The 25,650-nt window shown below is 37.6% G+C and overlaps 1 protein-coding gene across 1 annotated transcript in view; it reads right to left on the minus strand.

Moving 5' to 3' along the window:
- Positions 1–11,308: 11,308 nt before the first annotated feature.
- Positions 11,309–25,650, minus strand: part of gab2 (GRB2-associated binding protein 2) — a 79,566-nt gene continuing 65,224 nt past the window's right edge. Inside the window, exons 3-10 of the mRNA XM_016463238.1 lie at positions 20,103–20,334; positions 16,874–17,448; positions 14,921–15,018; positions 13,344–13,629; positions 13,162–13,183; positions 12,768–12,867; positions 12,282–12,404; positions 11,309–12,093 (exon numbers count right to left, since the gene is read on the minus strand). Coding sequence (XP_016318724.1) covers positions 11,950–12,093; positions 12,282–12,404; positions 12,768–12,867; positions 13,162–13,183; positions 13,344–13,629; positions 14,921–15,018; positions 16,874–17,448; positions 20,103–20,334 — 1,580 coding nt within the window. The 3' untranslated portion in view covers positions 11,309–11,949. The remainder of the gene's footprint in view (positions 12,094–12,281; positions 12,405–12,767; positions 12,868–13,161; positions 13,184–13,343; positions 13,630–14,920; positions 15,019–16,873; positions 17,449–20,102; positions 20,335–25,650) is intronic.

A 25,650-nucleotide genomic window follows, 5' to 3' on the forward strand; every position in this document is an offset into this window, starting at 1 on the left:
GGCCTCATCAAACACAGCCAGTGTGCTCCCAAACAATAAACACACAGCTGATGTGTGTCCCCACCCGCTAAAAACCTCGGGCAGGGATGAACACACCGCTTAAACTGTCCACGTTTACAGCGCGAAACGACACTGCTGACGCAGCTGACTGACATCTAGTCCTTATGTTGCGTTGCATAAAATAATATAATTTACACCACATTAAAGACTTTATAAATGAAATAAAATGTATACAAACCTTTATTTCCCCAAAAGAGTGCACCAAATCGGCGGCGCTGAGAAGTGCTCTCTCCTGTGGACTTAAAAAGCCCGTGCTCTCAGCAGCTGCAAGAAGTTTCACCGGAGACAGGGTAAAACCAGCAGTTAGGTAGAACAAAATAACCCAGCGTTAAAATAACCCAATAAAATGACCCAACAAGTTCAACCCAGCATTTGCTAGAGTGTAGGAATATGACTTTCTTCTTTCAGACAAATCTAATCGGAGTTATATTAAAAAATGTCTAGCAGCACAGCACATGAGTGAGAATAACTTGATATCCGCCTTTGATCTCGTTGGTATATGTTCCACTTCGAGAGGGCAGAACTGTCCGTCTTGACTGCGTTTATATCACTCCTCCCCTCACTGCAGCCACCTACTCTCGCCCACATTTCAGGCGAGGCGAGGCGAGGCGCATCTCAAACAAGCCTATTGCTTCCTTTGCTCCTGCAACCAAACATTGATTCTCACGAGACATATTCTCACCGGCGCATGCGATGCTTGCGCATACAACAGTTAGAGCAAGCTAGAGAAAACTGTTTAAATGTTTTAAATATAGATATTTTTCTTACAAAAATGCATCGATTTGCTACAGGAGGCATTTATTCACCCCCTGGAGCTGTGTGAGGCACTTTTTATTATGGATAGATGCGCTTTATTGGACTTCTTTTGGATTGTTGAACAAAAACAACCGCCCACTGCCATTATAAAGCTTGGAAGAGCCAGGACATTTAAAAAAAATATAAATTCAATCGGATTCGTCTGAAAGAAGAAAGCCATATACACCTGCCTTGAGGGTAAATCATTGGCTAATTTTCATTTTTGGGTGAACTAACCCTTTAAAAAAGTATGTTCTGTATAGTATGAATGTGTGTATACAGTTACATTTTAAATGGTTGGTAATCAAATTACAGTTATAGCATATCTGAAAAGCATTTTAGATTACCAAAGTGATTACTGTGAATTTTAATGTCATTTATTTCATTTAAACATAACGGCAATTAATGTTAGCAACTGGTGATTCTCCGACTCTGATTCTCTGCAAAAGCATCCTAAGCTACAGTTCTGCTCATAAGTTTCATACCCCATGCAGAATGTGCAAAATTGTAATAAATGTAATAAAATAAGAGGGATCTACGGTATTTAGTACTGTCCTAAATAAGCTATTTCACATAGCAGATGTCTACATACACTCCACAAGACAAATTTATAATTTATAATTTACATTATATAAAAGTTGCCCAATTCAAAAATGTACATAATCTTGTCTGTCATTATCTGGATGATCCACAACAGTTTTTATGTTTTGTGATAGTTGTCTGTGAGTCCCTTTTTTGTCCTGAGCAGTTCAACTGCCCACTGTTGTTCAGAAAAATCCTCCAGGTCCTGCACATTTTTTGGTTTTCAGACATCTGCATATTTGACACCTTTCCAACAATGACTATGATTTTTTTCACACTAAGGACAATTAAGGGACTCATACACAACTACTACAAATGTGAAAACATTTACTGATGCTCAAGAAGGAAACACAATAAAGAGCAGGGGTGTAAACTTTTGAACAGGATTTTGTGAAAATGTTTCTTATTTTGTTTAAAGATCTTTTCTTTCTTTATTTGGTACTACCATTATACATAAGAAGCTTGAGCATCAAGCTTGAGCATCAAGCCCCCCCTTTGTTAAACAAGACAGTGGGTGTTGATTTTAATGGATCCACAAACTTGTAATGTAATGTGTGCATATAGGAGCCACGTCCAGGTACCGCGTTCCAGACAAAGTGAGAAGTATGAATACTGGACTTGAAATGTCCCACTTTCAACCTGATTAATGCAAGTGATTACCTGCCTCTAGTCAAGTCAAGTCACCGTTATTTATATAGCGCTTTTTACAATGCAGATTGTGTCAAAGCAGCTTTATAGTTAAAAAAAAAAAGGGAAATAGTGTGTCAAAATAGTGTGCCGTTCTCCTCTGGCCAGACGAGACCAGCAGTTGAATTCTAGGTTAACTCTAAAGTTTAATGTTTCTTGATACGTTCAATTGCTACATAAAATGGCTGGTGAGAAGTGGTTGTGTTTCCTCGTATAGCCACACGAGGAGAGCAGATATCCTTTGAATGAAATAAACTGTCCTCAGCATGTTTGATTTACAAAGTGACAGGGTTTAAAAAAAAATAAATAATAATAATACTAATAAAATAAAAAATTACACTAAACTTAACCAAAAAAATTTTTTTTTTGTTAAAATAATTAAAGTAAATAATTTACTCACCCTTATGTCATTTTAAACCCATATTACTTTTTTTTTTCTTCTGTGGAACACAAAATTAGATGTTTATCAGAATGTAAACACAGCTCTTATACATATAATGAAGGTTAAAGTAGGGTCCATTAATACCTGAGATGGAGAGTACTGTGTGTTAACTTAAAGAGATAGTTCACTTAAAAATAAAAAATAGTGTCATCATTTAAGCTACATGCCCTCGTGTTGTTCTAAGCCTTTAAGCAGTTTTTTTTTAATCTGTTGAACACAAATTTAAAAGAAATTTTTTTTTCAACGTCATTCAAAATGTCATTTTTTGTGTATACCATTGAAGAAAGTCATATATCCATACAGGATATGAGTTCATAACAGTAAATAATGACTGAAAAGAACACTAAACAAAAACTGGCCGTTGTATCATGTCTTCATTGTCAACAGTAAGATGTAATGCAGCAGCAAATGTGTTCATTAATTTTTATTTAATTTTGGCCAGATTTTTTATTTTTATTACATTTTTTGTGATTATGTATCAGACATATATAGACACAAAATGACCTAGTGCAACAGAGTGCTTTCACAAAAACACCATAGAGTACTTAATATTTCTGCAGTATGCAGTACACTGTTTCCAATGTGACAAATGACCCAAAGCAATATCAACACTTCTTTAACATCTCTTTCGTTACTCATTATTTTATCAGAATGCCAAATGTTGAGACATTTTGCACAAAACTCACTCAATAACATTATCTAAAGATCTAATATACTACAAAGTGAGTCATTCCAGCCTTTGGCCAGTAGAGGTCAGTGGGGCTTTGGGGATGTTCAGACTGCAGGAGTCACAGGGAGTGGCCCATTATCTGCACTGTCATGGTGTGGGCTAATAATTTACATCAGCCTGTTACTCATCACAACAGCACCCCGGACTGCCTTGGGACAACAAACTGACAGTGAGTAGTGAAATAAAATTTTAAGTTTTATGTTTAAAACTTTGAACTAGCTCACATTACATTATAGTACCTCATAATGACACTTGGAGATGGCCCAGATTTTAATATTACATTTTACATTACATTTTACATTTACATTTAGTCATTTAGCAGACGCTTTTATCCAAAGCGACTTACAAATGAGGACAATAAATGCAGTCAAAACTAACAAAAGAGCAACAATATTGCATAAGTGCAAATGACAAGTCTCGGTTAGCCTAATGAAGTACACGTAGCAAGGTGTGTATATATATATATATATATATATATATATTATACACACACACACACGCACATGTTGTGTTTCCATGTTTTATGGGCACATTCCATAGGCGTAATGGTTTTTATACTGTACAAACTGTATGTGCTATTGCCCTACACCAACCCTACCCCTAAACCCACCCCTCACAGGAAACTTTGTGCATTTTTACTTTCTCAAAAAAACTCATTCTGTATGATTTATAAGCTTGTTTCCTCATGGGGACCTCAAAAATGTCCCCACAAGGTCAAAATTTACTAGTATTACTATCCTTGTGGGGACATTTGGTCCCCATAACGTGATATATACCAGGTACACAGTTACACACACACACACACACAAAGAAAAACAAGTTTTTTTTTTAATTTTTAGAATTTTTCTTTTAAATTATACCATGTTTGGATTGCATTTCCCCCCTTTTTATCTTGAGTTAAAATACCAGATATTTAAAAAAGAAAGAAAGCTTGACATGTTAGTATTTTAGTAGTAACATCTCTTGTATCTCGCAATATATGCCTAAGATGTTGGAAATGGTCTGAAGTGCCTTTATGTCTTAATCAGTGGAATAAATGCTATCTTTTAGGTGTAATTGTAAATGCATCTTGTTGATCATCAGAATTCCATCCATACATTTTAATGCCAATTGAACATGATTACATAGCATAAAAAAATGTGTATGGAAAATAACATTTCCAAAATGTGCGTAAAAAACATGTTAACCAGAGGTATGTACAATTTTATTGGTAAGAAGACATGCAAACAACAATGGAAACCGTTTTGCCAAATAAATTCCTAGATGTGCATCAAAAAGGTCATGAGCTTGTTACCTCTCAGAACTGTCTCCAAGCACCTGCCACTTATTAACATAAGTGCGTGGTATACGAGGTAGTGATGTCGTACTGTTATTTTTTTTTTAATATATATAATTATATGAAAAAGTAAGCATAGAGGTCCACCCCTAAACCTAACAGTCAGTGGGGTGTAAGCAGATCGTACAAATGAGATTGTATGAATTCATACGGTTTAGCCACCAATTCGCCAAAGCATAAAATACTTACAATTTGCCATGAGAGTGAATTGGCTACTTTCATTTCAACTTTAATTTCTATTTTTATTCAATTTCTATTGAACACATGGGATGATAATGCTACAGTATTTCGAAAGTGTTGTTTTAATATTCCAATTGTCAATTTTCTTTAATTCATTAAAATGAATTAATTTTACAAATTGGATTGAAACATAACTATTGTAGTATATTCCAGTGTTTACCAACCCACAACCGTAGACATTTTTGATGTTCGATCAGGAAAGCTTACAAAATGTGCAGTGGTAGTGGCACTCCAACCGTGTCCGAATATGCATACTTCTCTACTATATAGTAAGAAACAATTTGTAGTATAAAACAGTATAGGCAAACAATACACAGATGACCTATTTATTACTTCTGCCATGATTCTGATGTGTGCATCCAGTGGACACCTTATATCCCATGATGCCTCGAGAAAGGAGTTGTGAATGGCAGTAAAATGATGCAACTGACGCCTTAGGTCACATGACAATGACAACACAACGGATATAGTATGTCTGGACATTCTTTCTATATAGAATATATGTTTGTTCCTCATCATCTGCTGTTTCAGATGTAGCACAAGACTAGGGTTGGGAAACACCGGAAGGCTTTGCATGAGGATGTTTATCAGTATTGGAGAATCCAACTTAAAACTGGGCTACACACCATTTGAGGACTCTATACTAGCAGATATGATGTTTGTATCAGAAGGGAAGTGCAGGGATAAAGAAAGAATACAAGGTTCTGTCATGAAACTCTAGATGGCACAGGCCGAGTTCTACCTCAATCTGATATAATCACATCATTATTCACATGGCATAGCCAATTGTTTTCTTTTCATATCAGCAGCTAATGAGCTTGCTGCTCAACATTCAAATACTTGGCTTGTGCTCGCTGTAGCTGTTGCAGCCTGTTGCAGAAACCCTTCCCCTTCCCTAGCTCCACCTGTATAGATCTGCTGCGGACTCATTTCATGTATGTTATATAGGGGCAGCAGTATTTCCTACATATCTATGGATGTATTGTCAGTAGAAAGTCTATGTACACGCTCTGCCGCAGCAGCAGCATTGCAGATCTAGTCCGCCAAGACCAAACACATTAACATGTATATTAGCATGCTAAACTCTCTTAGAGTTGTCATGACAGAAATGGGATAGTTTCTAGACATAACTTGAAAGTGTTGCATGACCGTTGGCTCTGACAATCACTAATCAGCACTTCTGAAGTGTAAAACTAGAATAGTGGGCTATGGGTTTTAGATCTGATCTTTAGGACTGACTGTTCGTGCTGTTATCAGTCAAGTGATGAAATTGGATCTGTTTGTTGAGAGTGTAGTCAGTTTCCAATATCTACATCAGTTGCCATAGTAATGACATAGGCATCAGTATGGTCTCATGCTGCCTTAGCGTATTTTCAGAATGATTGTATTGACGTGATAAGAGCGATGATGTAACAGTAGGAAACTCTAGATTTTCTTGCAACCACAACTTTCCAAGCTAACAGATATTGATCATAAGTTTAATTAGTCTGTACGCTTTGGCAAGTATCGTTTTGTGTACTGTTGAAGGAAAAAAAGCAATAAGGTTTGCCAGAAAATGCCAGTCACTTTTTCAAGTTTCTAAGAAACCTAGGCTATACAGATAGCAGATCTAATTTTAAAAGAGAATTAATTAACTGTAATTGTTTACTCGGTTTAATAAAATGGGTTTTAATTTTTTGCAGCTGAATTTGATAGAACATCACGACAAAGGACAGACATCTCAAATGTACCACATTTGTCCATTTTACTGGCTTTGCTTGGCATATTGCTTCACAAAATCAGCACACATAGCATAAATTAATGTTAGTAGAGCCACAAGTTCATTCTTTGTACATATTTCGTCCACCTGCAAAACACATAATAAATTAATAAATTAATTCACAAGCGACCAAGAGTTGAACAGAAATACTTCACAGAAAAATCCACTCGATTAATGACATGTCAAAGTAGTTTTTCTCGTCTGCCCCACTTTGACCCCTTAACAAACTACAGCATAAATTCCACTACAGCTCACACACAAGTATTATATTCATTTACTAGTACTCTCCCATAACAATACATTACATATTTTCAGAATAGAAAAAGACATTAAGAAACCAATTTTAGCCTGTAAGTTCACTTAAACATTAATGAACCGGTAAGGCCAATGCCAGTGCCACTGAATGTCCCACAAAGTTTAACATCATAAAATAATGGCAGTCTTGTAAAGCACATTTTTAAATAATCCACTGAACACATGAAAGGATTTGGATCTAACAGACAATATACGCAAGGTTTATTTAACTAGTCCAGACTACTTACAACTTCATATGTAAAGTTTAAACTAACTTAATACAAAATGGTTTTGGAATATGAAATATGAGTTCAAAGGCAAATAAAATATCTTCGCTACTGCTAGAAATTGAGTATTTGGAGGTCCCAGCCCGCCATAAAATACTGAGTGAAATGTCAAACTCTACAGTCTTCTTTATTAAAAATTATAATAATGGGCTATTTTGATTTCAAAATTAATATGGCGCCTTTTTACCCCTAAACTTGAGCAAGCACGTTTAAATATAATTACATTTTTAGCATATTTCCTTTACCTTAAATGTTGCTAATATTATCATATTCTCATGCATTTAGGCTGCTGAAAATGTCATCATAATCATTTCTAAATAATTGGCACTGTTGTCCAACAAAAGTGTTTTAATAGAACTCTCCACAGCTGAACCATTATTTACCGTGAAAAAACAAAACAAAAAAACTACATCACAGTTTAACAGTGAAGTGTGTAATATCTGTGCCCCTTCATTATGCTTCACGTCCAACATTGTTCAGAAGACAGCTAGTCCAGCCCATTAAACGTGTAAGGTGTCTATCACAAAAACAACATGCCCTGTGTAAGAGTCCTTCCGCTAATCTCAACAGGCATAAAGCATGGCTGATTTACAGCTACAGCTGCTGAAACTAGGAACAGTTTATATTTGGGGCACCTTTTGCTGTAATAACTCTGTAAAGTAATTCAAACTGCTCTGAGAGCAAAGTATAACATTTAAAATGCTGATAAATATGAGCTATTTTAACCGTCTATACATTCCCTCTGACAAAACCACATTAAGGACATTAACAACCTGTATGTTTTTATTAGTATATGAATAGAAAATGTATTGTTATTTTTGAATATGTAAGTTTGCTATTCTGTAATGCCAGCCAGGGAAGCAATGTGTTTAGGGAAAAGGAGTCCCAGTATCCCTATTCAGACTGCATGCATACTTTGAAGTGCATCTCTTTCAAGCTAAAAGGAGAAGGTCTGTTAGTTAGTACACATTGCCATATTAAAAAGTCCTTAGTTTATGAGATCGTTAAAATAATCCATGTGATATCAGGGGTTCAACTGTAATTTTATGAAGCTACGAGAATACTTGTTGTACGCAAAGAAAACAAAAATAATGACTTTAGTCAACAATTCGTCTCCTCCATGTCACCCTGTAGCGCCATTTTGGAGAGTATCCACTGAACGTAAACAGCGTATGCTGTTCTGTGTCAGCTGCACCACACCCCAAAAAAAACAAAAAAAAAAAACATTGTCATTTACTCAACCTTATGTTGTCAACTTTAACCTGTAGGACTTTTTCTTATGTGGAACTAAAGGACCATTCACACCAAGAATGATAACAATAAAGAAAACTATACAATAACGTTCTTTTTATTAGTGCATGCTCCAATAATGCCATCTGCCACTTTAAACACTCACGCTCTTTAAAGTTGGGTGGATTTTGACTTGCTATCAATGTTTTTACAGTTCATTAGTTGGAAATTTTTTTTTTTGAAAGTTATTCCAAACAATATTGTTTTTCAGTGCCGTTATCATTACAGTTGTGGTGTAGACTTTGATTGTTTCTCATTATTCTCGTTGATTTATAACAATTATTAAAACTTTACTTACTGTTATCGTTATAGTTATCGTCCTTGGTGTGAAAGGGCCCTAAGGCTGTCAGAATATCAGATTTTTACTTTAACTTTAATTATGGTGATATTATAATGCATTTTATCTTTTTGGGCCAATGAGTCACTCAAAATAGTGTAGGGAGGTAGAGAGAGAGCGTACAATAATAATAATAATAATGATAATAATAATAATAAATAAAAAATTGACTGTTGATCGCCACTTCCTCCAGATTGGGGTGTCTTAACAAAAAAACTCCCTCATGGGTGACAACCAATGTTTGGGGGCGTTCACACAGAACACGTTTTTCCATTCCATTGTTTTTCTATGTAAACACACTAGACGGATGTTTATGACCGTTGCGCTCACGTCTTGTGTCTTGCACATGAGCGCTGTGTTTTTAAGATGCTGTGTCAAGTTAACGGGTTAGTTCACCCAAAAATGAAAATTCTGTCATTAATTACTCACCCTCATGTCGTTCCAAACCTGTAAGACCTTCGTTTATCATATCATATCTCCTTGCTACGTTTCTGGATGTTGATCGTGTTAATTACATTGTTGTCTATGGGAGGGTCAGAAAGCTCTCAGATTCCATAAAAAATATCTTAATTTTTGTTCCGAAGATCTTACAGGTTTGGAACGACATGAGGGTTAGTAATTAATGACAGTATTTTTTGGGTGAACTAACCCTTTAAAAGAATTTCAGCTTTTACACACAGCAATGCACATCAATGTCAGTTCCAAAACAGTGGACCAATCAGAAGACCCTGGAGGCGGGGCAAGCGTTGCAAGATTTTGTTTACAGTTGCAATTGACCATTCGCAAAGACCCGCCCTCCTTAGTTACTGTTGCTATCCCCGACAAACAATGCCACTCTCACACTACACATCATGTTCTCACGCAGTGAAAAATACATCACGGAGCAAAGAGGAAACTGACAACACACTGACAGAGAAGACAGAGCAGGTTACTTCTGATATGAAACAAGGTCTCAGGACTCTTAGCTTTCAAATTTGGTCATTTTTAAAGAAATTCAAACAATAAATACCGTTTTGTGGCTCTTTAATGTGTCGTGACTTCTCTTTTCCGCTGAATTAACAGGCAAACTGCAATTCAAACTGGCAGCCAGACCACCATGACTTCAGATAATCTCCTGTTTGAAGTGCTGTTCTGCACCTTATAACACTGTTAAAGGGATCATCGGATGCACATTTTCCACAAGTTGAAGTGATTCTTTAGGGTCTTAATGAAAAGTCTGTAACATAGTTTGGTTAAAATTTCTCAATGGTAGTGTAAAAAACACTGTTTTTACCATCAAAAACAGCTCTGTCTACAGCACGCCGTTTTATTGCATTCCGCTTTAAATGCAAATGAGCTCTGCTCACCCCACCCCTCCCTTCCGAGCTGCTCTCTTGAGAGACGGTAAACTTTAGCAGCATTCATCGTAAAACTCGCTAACTACCACGTTATTAGGAAAGGCGATTTGCAAAGATTCATCAAAAAACCTTACACTCGCTTCTTCTGGAGGTGAAGCTGGATCACGAATGATTCGCGTGAACATAGATGCATTTAGGTAGATTGGGGGCGCATTCCCTAAAGAAACAAAGGTAATCCACTGCGTCTTCAGCGCCTCAGATGTCGCTAGTAAATGTCGACTGCTATGTTCATTATTACATCCAACAACAGAACACCTCAACAACATTGTTTCACCTGGTCCGGCGGTGAAACAATGGCGGGCTGATGACAGCTCACTAAGGGCGGGTCTAAGGCCCCGTCCACACAGAGACGCGCTTAGCTGTATACTCAAAAATTTTGTATCGTATTGGTGTTTCGTCCAGACTGATCCGGCGTTTTGGGACAGTGAAACACTCCCAGAGTGGATAAATCTGAAAACGCCACCTTTGCGTTTTCGTGTGGACAGCCAATCCGTATATTTTGTGAAACGATGATGTCATCAGTCAGACACCGCTACGTCACGTAACAGCAACAAAAACATGAACAAACACTAAAACGATTGTCTTTTTATGAACTAACATTAACACAGATTAATAAATGTTCCATGTTCGCTTGTATACCACATGCAAGGTTTGTGCGCATAGTCCAAGTCTTCTTCTCTGTTTTTAGTGCATCCCTGTGGCAGAATTACAGCGCCACATGCTAGTCTGGCTTGTATAGTACATCGTTTTGTGTCGGTTTCATGTGTATGCAGATATTTCTTGAGACGAGGAAAAAAAAAAAAGATCGGATAGGGAAAGCTCTGGCTTTGTGTGGACGTAGCCTAAGTAAGACACCAGTCCAGTCTGTGCTGAAACGCTACTGTCAATCAAACAGTCGTGGGAGGGGCCTGTCTGTGTGACGTCACATAGACAGGCATCTGAGATTGGCTCGATTTGAGAAAGGGGAAATGATTTAACGAGATAAAAAAAAACACTGGGTGGATCTTTATCATTATAGGGTGGTTGTGTACACACACTGCCAACACACATTTCAGTTCAAACAGCTTGTAAAAGTGCATGTCGCACCCGATGACCCCTTTAAAGGTGAAGTGTGTAATTTCTGTAACTAGTGCTACTAAACAGATAAAAATGTTGAGTTTCAAACAGGTTTCCTGAACACTTCCCCTGTATGCCATTGGTCAGACAGTCCCGCCCCAAACTAATGGCATTGGTTGAGCCAGTGTTACGATGTCAGGCTGGTCAGGATGCTCAAACAAACAGAGCATTGTTTTGTAAGAGTCACAGTGTTTACACTTTTCTGGGGGAATCAAACGACAAATAGATTTCTAGCTGTCTCTGAATTTTAAGATGTGATGAAAGTATTTTAACATTGTAAAAAAAAATGCACACGTCACCTATAACTAGATTTAAACATTCACTGCTTATCGTTCTTCGATCACACTCAGAGAGAGAGCAAGTAGCTAAAGATTGGTTGCACTGCACTTTGAAAAGTTAAACATGTCTAACATGCATGGCAAGACAGTCTAGGCGGTTCAGTGGAGTTTTTTGTCCTCAAAAGACCAAACGAACTGGATCTATGGCTTTAATTGGTGTATCATTCGCTATTTTGTCACAGGTAAATCAGTTTGTATCATGGTGTAACAGTATAAGAGCATTTTGAGAGACACATTCAGTGTGCACATTTGAAAATCATCAGGACTTGATGCCTTTAGCCGGCTCGCTTGACTGTCTCACATCTGTCCACTCCTGCATGGTGTTCTGAAGGGCCTGTGTCTTCTCTTTGTCCACTTGGACGTAGTCCACTTTTTCATCTGAGGTCACTGAAGAGGTGGACGGCTATAGCAAAGAAAAAAAAGGTATAGATTGTGAAAGGATGTGAAGTGATGGAATCAAATATATTCAACCAAACAACTCAAAGTGCAAAGATTCACACAAAATTATTTTATTTGTCTTAGAATAGGGGGTTAATTTTGAGCGTTTGATGATGAGCTTTTCATTTGCTTGATATAAACTGCTAGACATACCTTTCTGTGTGGACCAGGGGAGCCAGGCTGAAAGTCCAGGGCCAAATAGTCCACATTACCACAATTCCTGGGCGCAGGACTGCTGGTACCACTCATCGCTGGGGAGGTAGACACTGGGTTTTGCTGCACAAAAATAAACATGTTTTTTGAGAAATAGCTGACTGACACAAAAACAAATCTCAAAGAATGTTATCTTTATTGAAAGGTAGTCTGTAGTTGAGGAACTTGTATATATTGTGAGTGACATGTGGCCAAGTATGGTGACCCATACTCAGAATTAGTGCTCTGCATTTAACCCATCCAAAGTGCACACACACACACAGCAGTGAACACACACAACCCTTTGGGTTATGAGTCCGACTCTCTAACCATTAGGCCACGACTTCCCCTATCGTTCTTGGTAACTAACTACAAGGTTGGGGTGCTATTCCCAAAGCACATTCAAGCCTTTTCATCACATTCTGAAACTCGACTTCTTGCCCTCACCATTGCCACATAATTCTCCTCACTGTCTGCAGAATCAGTGCTGGTGATGCTCTGGGTCGAAATGGGCCGACAGGGCTGCGACGAGATGGAGTTCACAGGCCTGTAAAGAAAGTAAAAAAAAAAAAAAATCACTTAACATTTACTGCGGCGGTTACTATATAACTAGTCTCAGCCAAGACATCACGACCATGGACCGTTTGCTAAACATCGCAAAGTCAGAAGTCTAAATCCAGTTGGCTGACTTCTACTGGTTTTCCGGGAGCCGTTTGTGGTGGTCTTTAAAGGGTTAGTTCACCCCAAAATGAAAATTCTGTCATTAATTACTCACCCTCATTTTTGTTCCAAACCCTTAAGACCTTCGTTCATCTTCGGAACACAGATTAAGATATTTTGATGAAATGGAGGTGTTGGTTTTGCTGCAAACCAAGACAAACAATCATCTTGTTTTATGTGTAAAATAATTGTGCAATAGAAAGTTGTATAATTAATCAAACTGTTCTTCTAATCTTTATTGAATATTCATGTTTTCAACAAAGACAGAAAATAAACATGAGAACTTGTGTTAGTGCCACTCACCTGTCCGGTTGGGTTTAAGGTTGCGGTTAATCGGTGGTGGTGTGACGTCACTGAGTCGGCCGGGTCGGAGACATAGTGATGCTGTACTGCCCTTCCTGGCCGGCAACGTCGCTGAAAATCCTGGGAAATCAAAATGGTGAGGACCTGGGCTCATGGGAATATAATTATTTTTAGGACTGTCAGCCAGGGCAGCACTGAGAGGGGAGGAGGACGAGCCGGGATTCATGGGTACATAGTTATCCTCAGAGCCGGCACTATCGGAGCGGGTCAATGGGGCTTTAGTTCTCTGTAAAAGAAAGAAGAACAATCCAGCTTACACAGTTTCCAGATCAGTGGTGGAAACCACTGTGACACACACCATTTGTTCTTGTGCAGTTTGAATAGACTTGTTATTGTCAGTTTGTGACTCTGTGAGTTATGAGGTCATTGTCAGGAAATGGTGCCATTTGTGTCTTTATGACTTACTACGGATATAATTAACAGGATACTGAACTTAATCACATTATTTGATAGATGTGACTCTTAGTCACATTTAGTGTGTAATGCTAAAGTGATTTTAGAATAAAATGTTAATTTTTTAATTTGTAAGTCATTGCAGTTAAACTGTAATGGTTACACAGAAATTATTTCAATACAAACTATATTAAACATTGTATTTAAAGGGATAGTTCACCCAAAAATGAAAATTCTGTCATTAATTACTCACCCTCATGTCGTTCCAAACCCATAAGACCTTCGTTCATCTTCGGAACACAATTTAAGATATTTTTTGATGAATTCTGAGAGCTCTCTAGCCCTCTCATAGACAGCAAGGATCCTAACACGATCAAGGCTCAGAAACGTAGGAAGGACATTGTTAAAATAATCCATGTGACATCAGTGGTTCAACTGTAATGTTACGAAACTACGAGAATACTTTTTGTGCGCAAAGAAAACAAAAATAACGACTTTATTCAACAATTCTTCTCCTCCGTGTCACCCTATAGCACCATTTTGGAGAGTCTCACATACGTAAACAACGTATGCAATGTATGTATGCGGATACGTTGTTTACGTTCAGATCAAAGCGTAAATAATGTAAACAGTGTATCCGCATACATATCCGCATACGTATCCTTGCTGTCTATGGAGGGTCAGAGAGCTCTCACATTTCATCAAAAATATCTTAATTTGTGTTCCAAAGATGAACGAAGGTCTTACGGGTTTGGAATGACATGAGGGTGAGTAATTAATGACAGAATTTTCATTTTTGGGTGAACTATCCCTTTAAAATTACTAGTAGGCACAAAGCGCTGACTATAAGTAATATGTTGTGTTGCACTGATATTTGTACATTATTAGATATTTTTGCACTGCCCTTCAACCCTGTAACCGTCTAGCCCAAAACATTTTAAATGTAATATAGCGCCCTCCATGGGTCTATGGTGCTTATGGCCCTGTTACTTTCAAATTGAGCTTGAAAAATATGACGTGACGTCTTGAAAGTTCAGTAGTAACCTTTTCAAAAATAAGGCACAAAGGCAACATTTTCTTGTGAATGACCCTTAGATGTAGATATGATATAGAAGCTGCTTTACCAGGTATGAGGTGGAGCCATCATTTACAGACTCCATTGACTGACCAGAATTGTTGAAATAGACTGGCCTTTGGGGACTGCTGGTCTCAAAAGAGGATCCTAAAACACATGAGCAAGTACAAAAAAATCCATGTAAAAACAAGTCCACCCTGTAAGGAGTTCAGGGAAAATGTTTACCTCAAGCCTTGGTCACAATCAAAGGAAAAGTCATAAGACACATAAGCTGTTCATTCTGTACAAATCAGACTGGATTTGTACGTGATCTAGCATTCAATTCTGTAACACTTTCACACAAAGGCATTACTTATGTGGCCATTTTCTTCATATTCCGCATTGCCTACCAGTAAGCATGGCTACCGAACATAGGTGTGGGAATCAGGCGAGGATAGTCAAAAGGTCACTTCCCGTTCCTGCAGACACACTATTCTGGCCTTGCTGAGCCCAAACCACTAGGAAATCACTATATTGTGTCTGCTGTTTTTTTCACTGCTTATCAGGCCGGAACAAGCAATTCTGGGGCTGCCTGCATGGCTTGAATTTCATTAGCCTCCTAGCAGAGCAGAGTAAATCTTGACCAGATTGCCCCTTGGTTTCAAATCGGACATACACATTCAGAAAAGAAACAGAACGAAAGATAGTGGAAAGGTAAAAAAACAACAACATTGAGCTGAAAGCCTAAATTGGCTGCCTGATAAGTGTAGAGAGGTAAATCAATTGGTAATAACACTGATCTACAGTCATGTAATGAGTTCATAAAGCTTAAGGAGCATTGGAGAATAGGAAAGATGAGAGAAGAGACCAGATGAGATCAAGTGGAGAGACAAAACAAGATGAGAGAAAATAAGCGAAGATCAGACTTTAAAATAAACAGGCTAAATTAGTAGAGCAAAGAGAAGAGGCAAGACAACATGGGAAAAGTAGAGGAGATGATAACAAAGAGATGAGGAGACAAGACAAGACTTTAAAATAGACAAAATAAAAGAGGAAATGAGGGTAAGACAAGAAAAAAAAGACATAGAAGACAAAGAATCATATAAGATGGAGAGACACGAGGAGACAAGAGTCTCTCTTCACACCTTGTTTCTTTTGTTTTTCTTGTCTTATTCTTATTTCCTCTCATTTTGTCTATTTTAAAATGTAACTTTTTTTTTAAAGTGGACATAAAAGAAAACAAGATGAGAGTAGAGACAAGACAAAATAAGAGGAAATGAGAGATGAGAGGAGAGAAGATGAGAATGAGACAAAAAGAGAAAAGGAAAGATGGGAGGAGACAATGAGACAAAAATGAGATAACCGGTGAGACAAAATTGAGAGGAGAGACCACAGAGAAAAAACAAGAGACAAGAGGAGACAAGATGAGAACAAACAGGAACTGAAGACTAAAATAAAAAGACGAAATGAGAAAAGATAGATGTAGATGAAACAAAAAGAGAGGAGAAAAGACGAGAAGAGTCCAGACAAAACCAGAAAAGAAGAGGAGAGGACACTAAAGAGAATTAAACAAGAAGAGAAAAGATTAAATGAGACCAGTAGGAGAGACAAAGCAAAAGAAATGGTAGAAAAGACAAGATGAGAAGAAATTAGATGAAAGAAGAACATTAGTGAGACAGACAAATTGAGACAAGATGAGAATGAGACAGGTGGAGACAAAGTTAAAACAGACAAGATGGGAGGAGAGACAAGACAAAACAACAGGAAAGGAGAGACGAGAGGAGAAGTGATGAGGAAAAAAAGGAGAGATGAGATGAGACAAAATAAGACAAAACAAGAATGAGATAAAGAGACAAGATTAAAATAAAGAGACAAAATGAGAGGAGAGACCAGAGGAGACAAGATAAGACAAAAAGAAACAGCCAAAATGAGAAAAGATAGTAGACAAAACGAGGAAAGGAGAGAAGATGAGACTTTAAGATAAACAGATTAATAAACCTGATCCAGATTGTGAGTACATTACCTCTGTGAAGCTTGATGTTCTCCACCGCCGGCAGTGTGTTCCTCCTGGGGATGACGGACACTGTGGAGACCTCTCCATTTTGAGCCCCCACAGACAGCGGCTTGCCACACCGTGTCTCTGATCCCTGGCTGGGTTTGGGAGGTCTGGGAGGAGGCGCATTTGTGGAGTCAGCACTGGATGGCATCAGGGCATTGTGGTTCTTATCAAACGTGCGGGGGATCTGGTAGATGGAGCAAGGAATGCTGGGTAAATCATAGTTATCGAGGGCCCGCTGCTCATTGGTTTGGGGGGCTGCTAGAGTGTTATTGGGGGTCTTATAGGTGTAGACATCATCTGATTCAAGCTCTGATGCCCCTTCAGAGCTGTAACCCCTGGGCAGAACATAGCAAGCGTCACGTGTGTCGGTCCGCGAAGGGGGCTGCTGACTTTTGCCGGGTTTGGGAAGGCTGTAGAAACCGTGAAGCTGGGCGCCCATGCCATTCAGACAGTGAGAGAAACCATGAGTGAGTCTCTGAACTGCCGAGTCACTGCCCACCAGAAGACTGCTGTGCGAGGCCTGCGAGAAACTGGCACTCCTTGAGGACCAAAATGACATTGGTTAGTTATTTATGATGAGCAGTCAAACATTAGTTTATGATCACTTATTTTCTCACATAGCCTTTATTTAAATAAATAAATAATCTAATCTACAACAGCCAAACTATTATTAGCCTTTGCTATAAATAATACTAATCAGTCATGCAAATGTTGACACGGCAAACTATATTTACGACAGTGAACTCACTGCAGGTCGAATCTTTTAATATCAACCACAATATAACATCTGTGTCAAAATCTCATAAATTAATTGGAAATTGAATCTAAAAAAAGAATGTCTTCGAGGTCACATGACCTCGTTATGTTTATGTGTGGCATGCAGTTATCATCTTGGAGGGGATTTTTTTTAATTTTGTTTTTGCATTGTCTTAAATTTACTTACAACTCACACTAGAAATGGAAGGTCAAGTCGAATGCATTGCATTGTGGGATACAGTATTGGATGTAATGTGCTCTGTATAGTGCATATTTTGGCAAATCCAATGCAGCTCAAATGTGCACAGTATTCACACTCTATACTAAATAAAAAAGTAAGTATAGAATTCTAATATGCTATAGCCAAGGAGTCTTTTAAAAAATAGTTTTTAAATATAATTTATATTTTGATTTGTATTAATATTTTAAAAACTTTTATTTGTATTTCTTGTTTTGCATTGTAATTTTAGTTTTATTAATTTCATGTTTTTGCCCTTTTCCAGATATATACAGGTGCATCTCAATAAATTAGAATGTCGTGGAAAAGTTCATTTATTTCAGTAATTCAACTCAAATTGTTTCTACGACATTCTAATTTATTGAGATGCACCTGTATTTAGCGTATTTCAGTTTTAGTAATTTTATTACTTCAACTTATTTTAATTAGTTGCCAAGACAGCATTTTTAATATATTTTTGTAGGTTTTCATTCAATATTTGTATTTTATTTAAAATGAAAGAAAATTACTTTTAATACGTTCAGTTAATAATAACACTGGATGCAAGTACACACAAAAAACAAAACAGTATTTGTGTAATATTAAGATTCAACCACTGGAGGCAGTAGAGTTGTCTGTCTCATATAACTTACAGGGGGAGTTTTTGATGTTGACTTGATGTCTGCTGTATAAATGTCTGTTAGTGCATGATGATGTATGATGAGAGTGTTTATGACACTCTATATTGGGTAGTGATGATGAATAACATGGGCATTCCCCCAGTAAAACTGGCATGCCTGGTACACATGGGATAAAACAGAGTTTGTTTACTTTCTGCAGGTTTTAAGTCAAATTATTGTGTGAAGAGACTTAGTTTGGCGGATGAAATAAATGGTAGGCATAGTAAACCTTTGATGGCTTGATTATCCAGAGGCATTATAACACAATTCTGTTTCATTTGGCATTATTTCACAAGGATTATAATCAAAGGAAGTGAATCAGGATGAAATGATTGATGATCACATCCTGTAAGTGAATCCTTCTGAAAACACTACAATACGTCACCGCCTGCTCCTGAATTTGTAGGAAGGTGTTTGTTTAAAGCAAAACACATTCGCTTATGACCTAATAACATCAAACCTAACCCTGCAAAGATGATCTCATATCCAAGTGACAGATGACAAGAATTAAAACTGGTATATGTCTATACAGAGGGCCATATTTGACCCCAAATCCAAATGTTTTTTGCTAAAAATGCTTTGCTTCGAGTCTTTGAGACATTCTTTTTTTATTCCAATTTAGCATACTTTTAGCATATTTACTGAAATATGGGGAATTACCATAATTCAGAAACAAAAAACATTCCCATTACTGTAATACAGCAATGAAAAAAAAATTCTGTCTTAAAAACGATCAGTTTGCTATGAAAGGCAATACAACAATGTATACTTTACAATTTGAATAATATAAAAATATTAACAATTTATTGAAATACATTATTTATTGAAATAAACATAATATTAATAATAAATAATATCCAGCAGATACTGAGGGGTGTTTAGCTGCCATAAAAATAATGCTGCAATGTAAAAAATAAGTTAGGATCAGTCATTTATTGACAGTTTTTGTGAGATTTGTGTGCATTTAACACTGTATTCTGTCTTTTACACAAACGCCTCCAAAGAATCAGCGTCCAATCCACTGACATCAGCAACAATTTTCTATCATAATGGTTTATAAATATCCAGCATAATTTTCATTACATGATTTTTGATCTATGCTCGGTTCTCTAGAGATCATACATCAGTACATGACAGCTCTTTATATGAAGGATGATTCGTGTCTGGATGGATGAATATGTGTGTGAGTGGAAGAGTATGAGATGGTTGAGGGAGCTTGACAGGAGCATCTCCGAATCATTGGAAATTTGAGTATTTTTAACAAATATCATTATATATTTATCCAATGTTTAAATATATTCTGTTGTTTTTGGGGAATCACACCACATGCCATTTTACAACCTAAACATTGCCTATCCTAAAAAGGTCAATTTATCTGATACTTTATCTGAGACTTATTGACCTTGATATCAATTCTGCTTTTTTCTACATGTTGAAATAAATTGCTTCCAGTACTGAAGACAATGTCTAGCTAGTGTTTTCGGTCTGTAAGCTATAAAGGGTGTAATATGAGCACATCTCCAGAGAATATGGCTCTTACCGTGCACTCTCACTCTTGCGGCTCATGCACTGATGGAGGAAGAGGTAGTCCTGAGGAGCACTATTAGACAGAGTACTATGGGAGTGGCGTACAGGTATGTCGAATGTGAAAAGCATTGGCTGGCTGGAGTGGGCGGGAACAGACGTTTTACGTTCACCAATCAGCGGAGCCAGAGAGCCACCCAGATCATTAGCCAATGAGCGGGAAATGTGGGTGGTTGACGATCTCTCATCTATAAGAAGAAACAAGAAAATCAAACCTTTAGGAATTTGAGATACACAACAACCAATGGAAATTTGACAAGCAGTTTTGCTTTCATTTTAGTGCACCGTGAGTTACCTCATAACCCTTGGGCAAACACTCAACATTGTCACAAAAGCAGCAGGACATTGATCATCTGAACGTGAGAAGTTCACCATATTTGATTTATTGACCCCAAGTAAACATGCTGCTTTTTTGGATCTATAAAGTTCAATAACATAAGCCACGTTTCGTCCATTTTCCCGCAGTGAGCTATGAAGTCAAGAAAAAAGTCAATTGTGGGTTTTGGCCAGTAATATGCATGTGTGCATTCCTAAATTCAGTCAATATAGATGTCGCATCTGTCTTCAGGAGGAGCGGGAACACTGAATCGGCATTCACAGAAGACTGCAAGAATGATTATTCTGAGACTGCAAGCCACTTGATTGGTATCTGTTTTTCTACGTCATTGCAGCGCTATGTGAACATCATGGCCTTTGCTTTGGGCTGTTTCTCTGTGACATCCCTGATTTGTACTGTATGGGTTCGCCAAAGAAAAATCTCAGGCCTCTGAACTTAAAATAGACCAGGCTGTGAGCCAAAACCAGGAAGTGCATATGACCCTCCTCCTACAACCACTACGATCTGCCCCTGAGAAGGGCAGAGAGTAAGAGGGGAAAGAGAAAGACACACAGAGTGGGCGGAAAAGCAGGTCTACTGCACTTGCACTGTAGTACTGCATACTTGCAGCAATGAGGAGCAAAGCTTCTATCCACACATCCTGGGAATTGTTGGGCACATTACACACTGAACTTTAACTATTGTGCTCTGTTCTAAAACTAAGCTTGTTGCCTACTGCTCACAAAGGCAGCATTCTAACCATGATCGATTTGGAATGTTCTACATAGGCAGCAACACGGCTAACATGCATCATACAAATGAATATCGCTCGAAGTACATGAGAGACTCAACTAACACATGGCTAAGCTTTTAAATGAGTTGACATTATCATGTCGCTAAGCTAATGTGACACTCTATTAAGCACAAGAATAACACAGCACACACAAATATTGAAATCCAAAAGTTTGATGTTACCATGTTGCTAAGTTAACATGATAGCCTTATAGGCTGAAAAATACATACCACAGTCAAATCCCCATTATTTCTGTAGTACTTTATACATATAGACTGTCAAAGCATCTTTACATTGATAAACACGAACATAACAGAATCAATCTTGGAGAGGATTGGCGGAACATGGCAGAAGTAGTACGTCCGAATTTCATTCACACTACCCATATTCATATTATATAGAATGTACTTTTTAACAGTCAGGAAATTAAGTTCAAATTCAAATGTTGTAGCTACTCAGACAGTATGTGATTTTGGATTCACTCCAAAAGTTTGACATTACCATTTTGCCAAGTTAACATGATATTCTAATGAGTACAAAAATACACAGCACAGACAATATTGAATTCCAAGAGTTTGTCCTTAACATGTTGCTAAGTTAATGTTATACTCTAATAAGCTCAAAAATAAATAGCACATGCAAATATTGAAATCCAAGTGTTTGCCAGTAGCATGTTGCTAAGCTAACATGATACATATAAGCTCAAATAATACACAGAACACAAATACATGTTAACGTTCAACTTTGGAACTCAATATTTGTGTGTTCTATGTTGTTTTTGTGCTTAGAGCATTTAGAGTAAGTTAATGCGATTCTCTAATAAGCACAAAAACTACACAGATACTGACAAATACATACATTGTGTACTGCTAATTAATATCACGTCTGTCTAGATTTTTGTTCATGTTTCATGTTTTCAGTTCAGGTCTATCTAGTCATGTTTTTTATGTCATGTATTTTACTTTCAATCGTGTTTCCTGTTTCATGTCACTTGACTTCCTGTTCCTAACGATATGACCCAGCACCCAAAATACTATCAAAACACTCCAATGCAGCCTCCATTCTTCGAGAAACATGGATAAAAAGGCGCACAGGAAACAAAAACCTTGAAAAAAAAAAAATGATATACAACCCCACCAAATCCTGGACAAATCACAGAGATGCCAATTCGCAGGAGACTAATATTATCACAGGACCTCGGTGTTCGGCAAAATATGGTAGATCATTTGTGGGGGAATTTTCACAAATTACAAATTACAGACATGGCCGATTTGCACGGGATTAAGATCACAGACAACCTCCGCAATTATTACACATGACTAGAAGTCACCAGGTAATACTAATCCTGTGCGAACAGGGCTATAGTGTTCAATGTGAAGCGGCTCTGCACAGACCAAACTGTGTATAACATCAAAATACCGCAAGAGCGATTAGAGAGCAGACGGCTCCATATGCTTTCGAATTGCTCTAGCGGTACTTTGATGTAAAACACACATCGGTCTGCACAGCAGCGCTTCAGATTGAACACACCTTTATATTTAAGCCCTGCCATGGTACTTTGTTGTGCATTAAGGTACTTTATGCTGTTCTCTATGTTCCACTTAAGGTCATTAGTCAAGCTCATAAATTATATTGATCTTTTGGTTGACATCTAGGATTAAGTTCATAGTTTGTTTATGTTTTTGGGTCATCACCATTGGAAATAAAACTGCACTTGGGTTCGCTACACCATTGTCCTTGTCTGCTTCATGCCAGCAAAGTTACAGTTAATGCGTATGTATTAACCTTTTTTTTTTTTTATATTTTGCGAGACTTAAAGGGTTAGTTCACCTAAAAATGAAAATTAGCCTGTATTTTACTCGCCCTCAAAGTATCTTAGGTGTATGTGACTTTCTTCTTTCAGACGAATCCAATCGAAGTTCTTTTAAAAACTGTCCTGGCCCCTCCAAGCCTTTCAATGGGGGTAAGCAGGTGTTGGTTGTCAACAGTTCAGAAGACGTGAAATAAAGTGCGCGCATCCGTAATAAAACGTCTCTCACGCGGCTCCGGGGGGTGAATAAAGGCCTCCTGTAGCGAATCCATGCATTTTTGTAAGATAAATATCCATATTTCAAACATAATAAACACTTTTTTCTCACTTCCGCTGACTGTGGTATGTGGAAGACGTTCAGGCGGATGACGTAGGACGTATGCGCAATGCGCGCCTCTGAGAAATGCAGGAGCAAAGGAAACAAAGTTTCCTTACTTTAGCAAAGGAAAACCAGTCTCCTCTTGGCTTATATCGAAATCCTCCGACATTTTTCTTTACAAATCCTCATTTTGTGCTTCTAATTTGTGAACGGCGTTTTGTTTTGTTTTGTCTCCGCATTTGTCACTAATCACGCAACGCCAACGTATTACGTCATCCGCCGGAACGGCTTCCACATACGACAGTCAGCGGAAGTGAGAAAAAAGTGTTTATTACATGTGAAATATGGATATTTATCTTACAAAAATGCATGGATTCGCTACAGGAGGCCTTTATTCAGCCCCGGAGCCATGTGAGGGACGTTTTATTACGGATGCACGCACTTCATTTCACGTCTTCTGAACTGTTGACAACCAACACCCGCTTATCCCCATTGAAAGGCTTGGAGGGGCCAGGACAGTTTTTAATATAACTCCGATTGGATTCGTCTGAAAGAAGAAAGTCACATACACCTAGGATGCTTTGAGGGTGAGTAAAACACAGGCTAATTTTCATTTTTGGGTGAACTAACCCTTTAACAGAATACAAGTAGAATACAATTTCTTTCAACTCAGTCAAACATTTTCCACTAAGTTTGTTGCAGTGAATTCTGGGATTATCTGCAATGCTGCCAGTATGGCCAAAATGAGGTCTTAGAAAGCAGCATAATTTGCCTATTGTTTGAGAGTCTGTGATGTCTTAAAAATTGTCTAGATAGGCAAAACTAAGTTTAACGAACAGACTTAGTAGAGATGTTACAACTCTTTACAGTTCTGGTTTGTCATTGGGGTCTGATTGACTACTAGGCTTGTGCATGTAACGCGATAACAGTTCGGTACAGAGAATGGGACTGATTTTGGGTCATAAATAAGGCCAAAATTGCTGCCTGGGGCACAGGGAGAGATGTACAGAGAGAAGATAGCCCTTCTTTTTTCTTTTATCTTCTGAACAACAGAACACGACCAGGCCAGGCCACAGTGTCAGGGGTCTGCTGTAGGTCTTCAATTAGTCCATTGTTTCTCAGGAGCCCAAAGCTCCCAAGGCTACATGGGGCAGAACTCCTCCAGTTGCTTCAGAGAGCTGTGTATATGAGTCCACTAACCGCCATTTCTGTATTGATTTGGTGAAGAAGTGCACTTTGTGACCCTCCTCTGAGAGCGGGAAAGTGAGACGGGGGAATGAGGTGCTCAGATTGAGATGGTTTGCATCTGTCATGCGATATGCACTAATGCAATGAGGTAAAGGCATTTTAGTGCAGTGCAGGGAATGGCACACGGCTGTGTTGCGTTTGATTATCTTGAAGCTAATTGCAAATGGAATGACAAGTAATAAGGAGACCCAACCCATGAAAGATCTGTGATGGCTCAGTGACAGAATTAGGATGAGTAATAGGCCTTCTGATTTACATTGACTTGACCATGTAAAGGAAATAAGTTGGTTGGTTTATTGGCTTCCATTTAAAGAAACCGAAAAAAATATCATTTGGTTCTTAAAGTTGCTATGGAAGTTGTGACAGATCTTTTCTTCTGTGACATCAATATGATTGAAACAGATTAGCAAAAAAAAAAAAAAAGAATAAAAATAAAAAATAAAATAATATTTTGGACAGGGAATTGCATTTATCCATTGGTTTTTGATTGGATGGAAGCAGATTTTGCAGAATTTCATTGGAAGATGAATTGAACTATGAGTTGACTGAAAATGGCAATGTAAAAAAAAAAAAATGAAATAAAACACATAAATGGATGAATCGTTAAAAGTAAAATCAAAAACCTGCATTTAGAAAATAGAGCCAATTTTCATTCCATGCAGACTTTAATAAAAAGAGCAAAATGGAAACGCATTTCTATACATCTGGTTATTATACATGGATTACATTTTAACATTTAAACTTCATTCTTATTTTTTAATTTATCATTTATAATTTATTCATATAGCCATCTGGCAACCATCTAGCCCTTAAACAACAGCAATTCATAAACGGAGCAAAATTCGGGAAAAAATTTAAACACTCTTCAGAAATTAAAAAAAGAGTGTTTTTGGTGACAACTTGCTAAAATGCGGACAAGAAGTGAAAACCTATCCTGTCATTTTATACAAACAGAATGTAAATATTAAATGTTTCTTTAAAATAACAAATAAAAAAATCTATTAAAAATTTAACTAAT

The sequence above is a fragment of the Sinocyclocheilus anshuiensis genome, unplaced genomic scaffold (genome assembly GCF_001515605.1).
Source record: "Sinocyclocheilus anshuiensis isolate Anshui unplaced genomic scaffold, SAMN03320099.WGS_v1.1 scaffold513, whole genome shotgun sequence".
Classification (NCBI taxonomy): Eukaryota; Metazoa; Chordata; class Actinopteri; order Cypriniformes; family Cyprinidae; genus Sinocyclocheilus; species Sinocyclocheilus anshuiensis.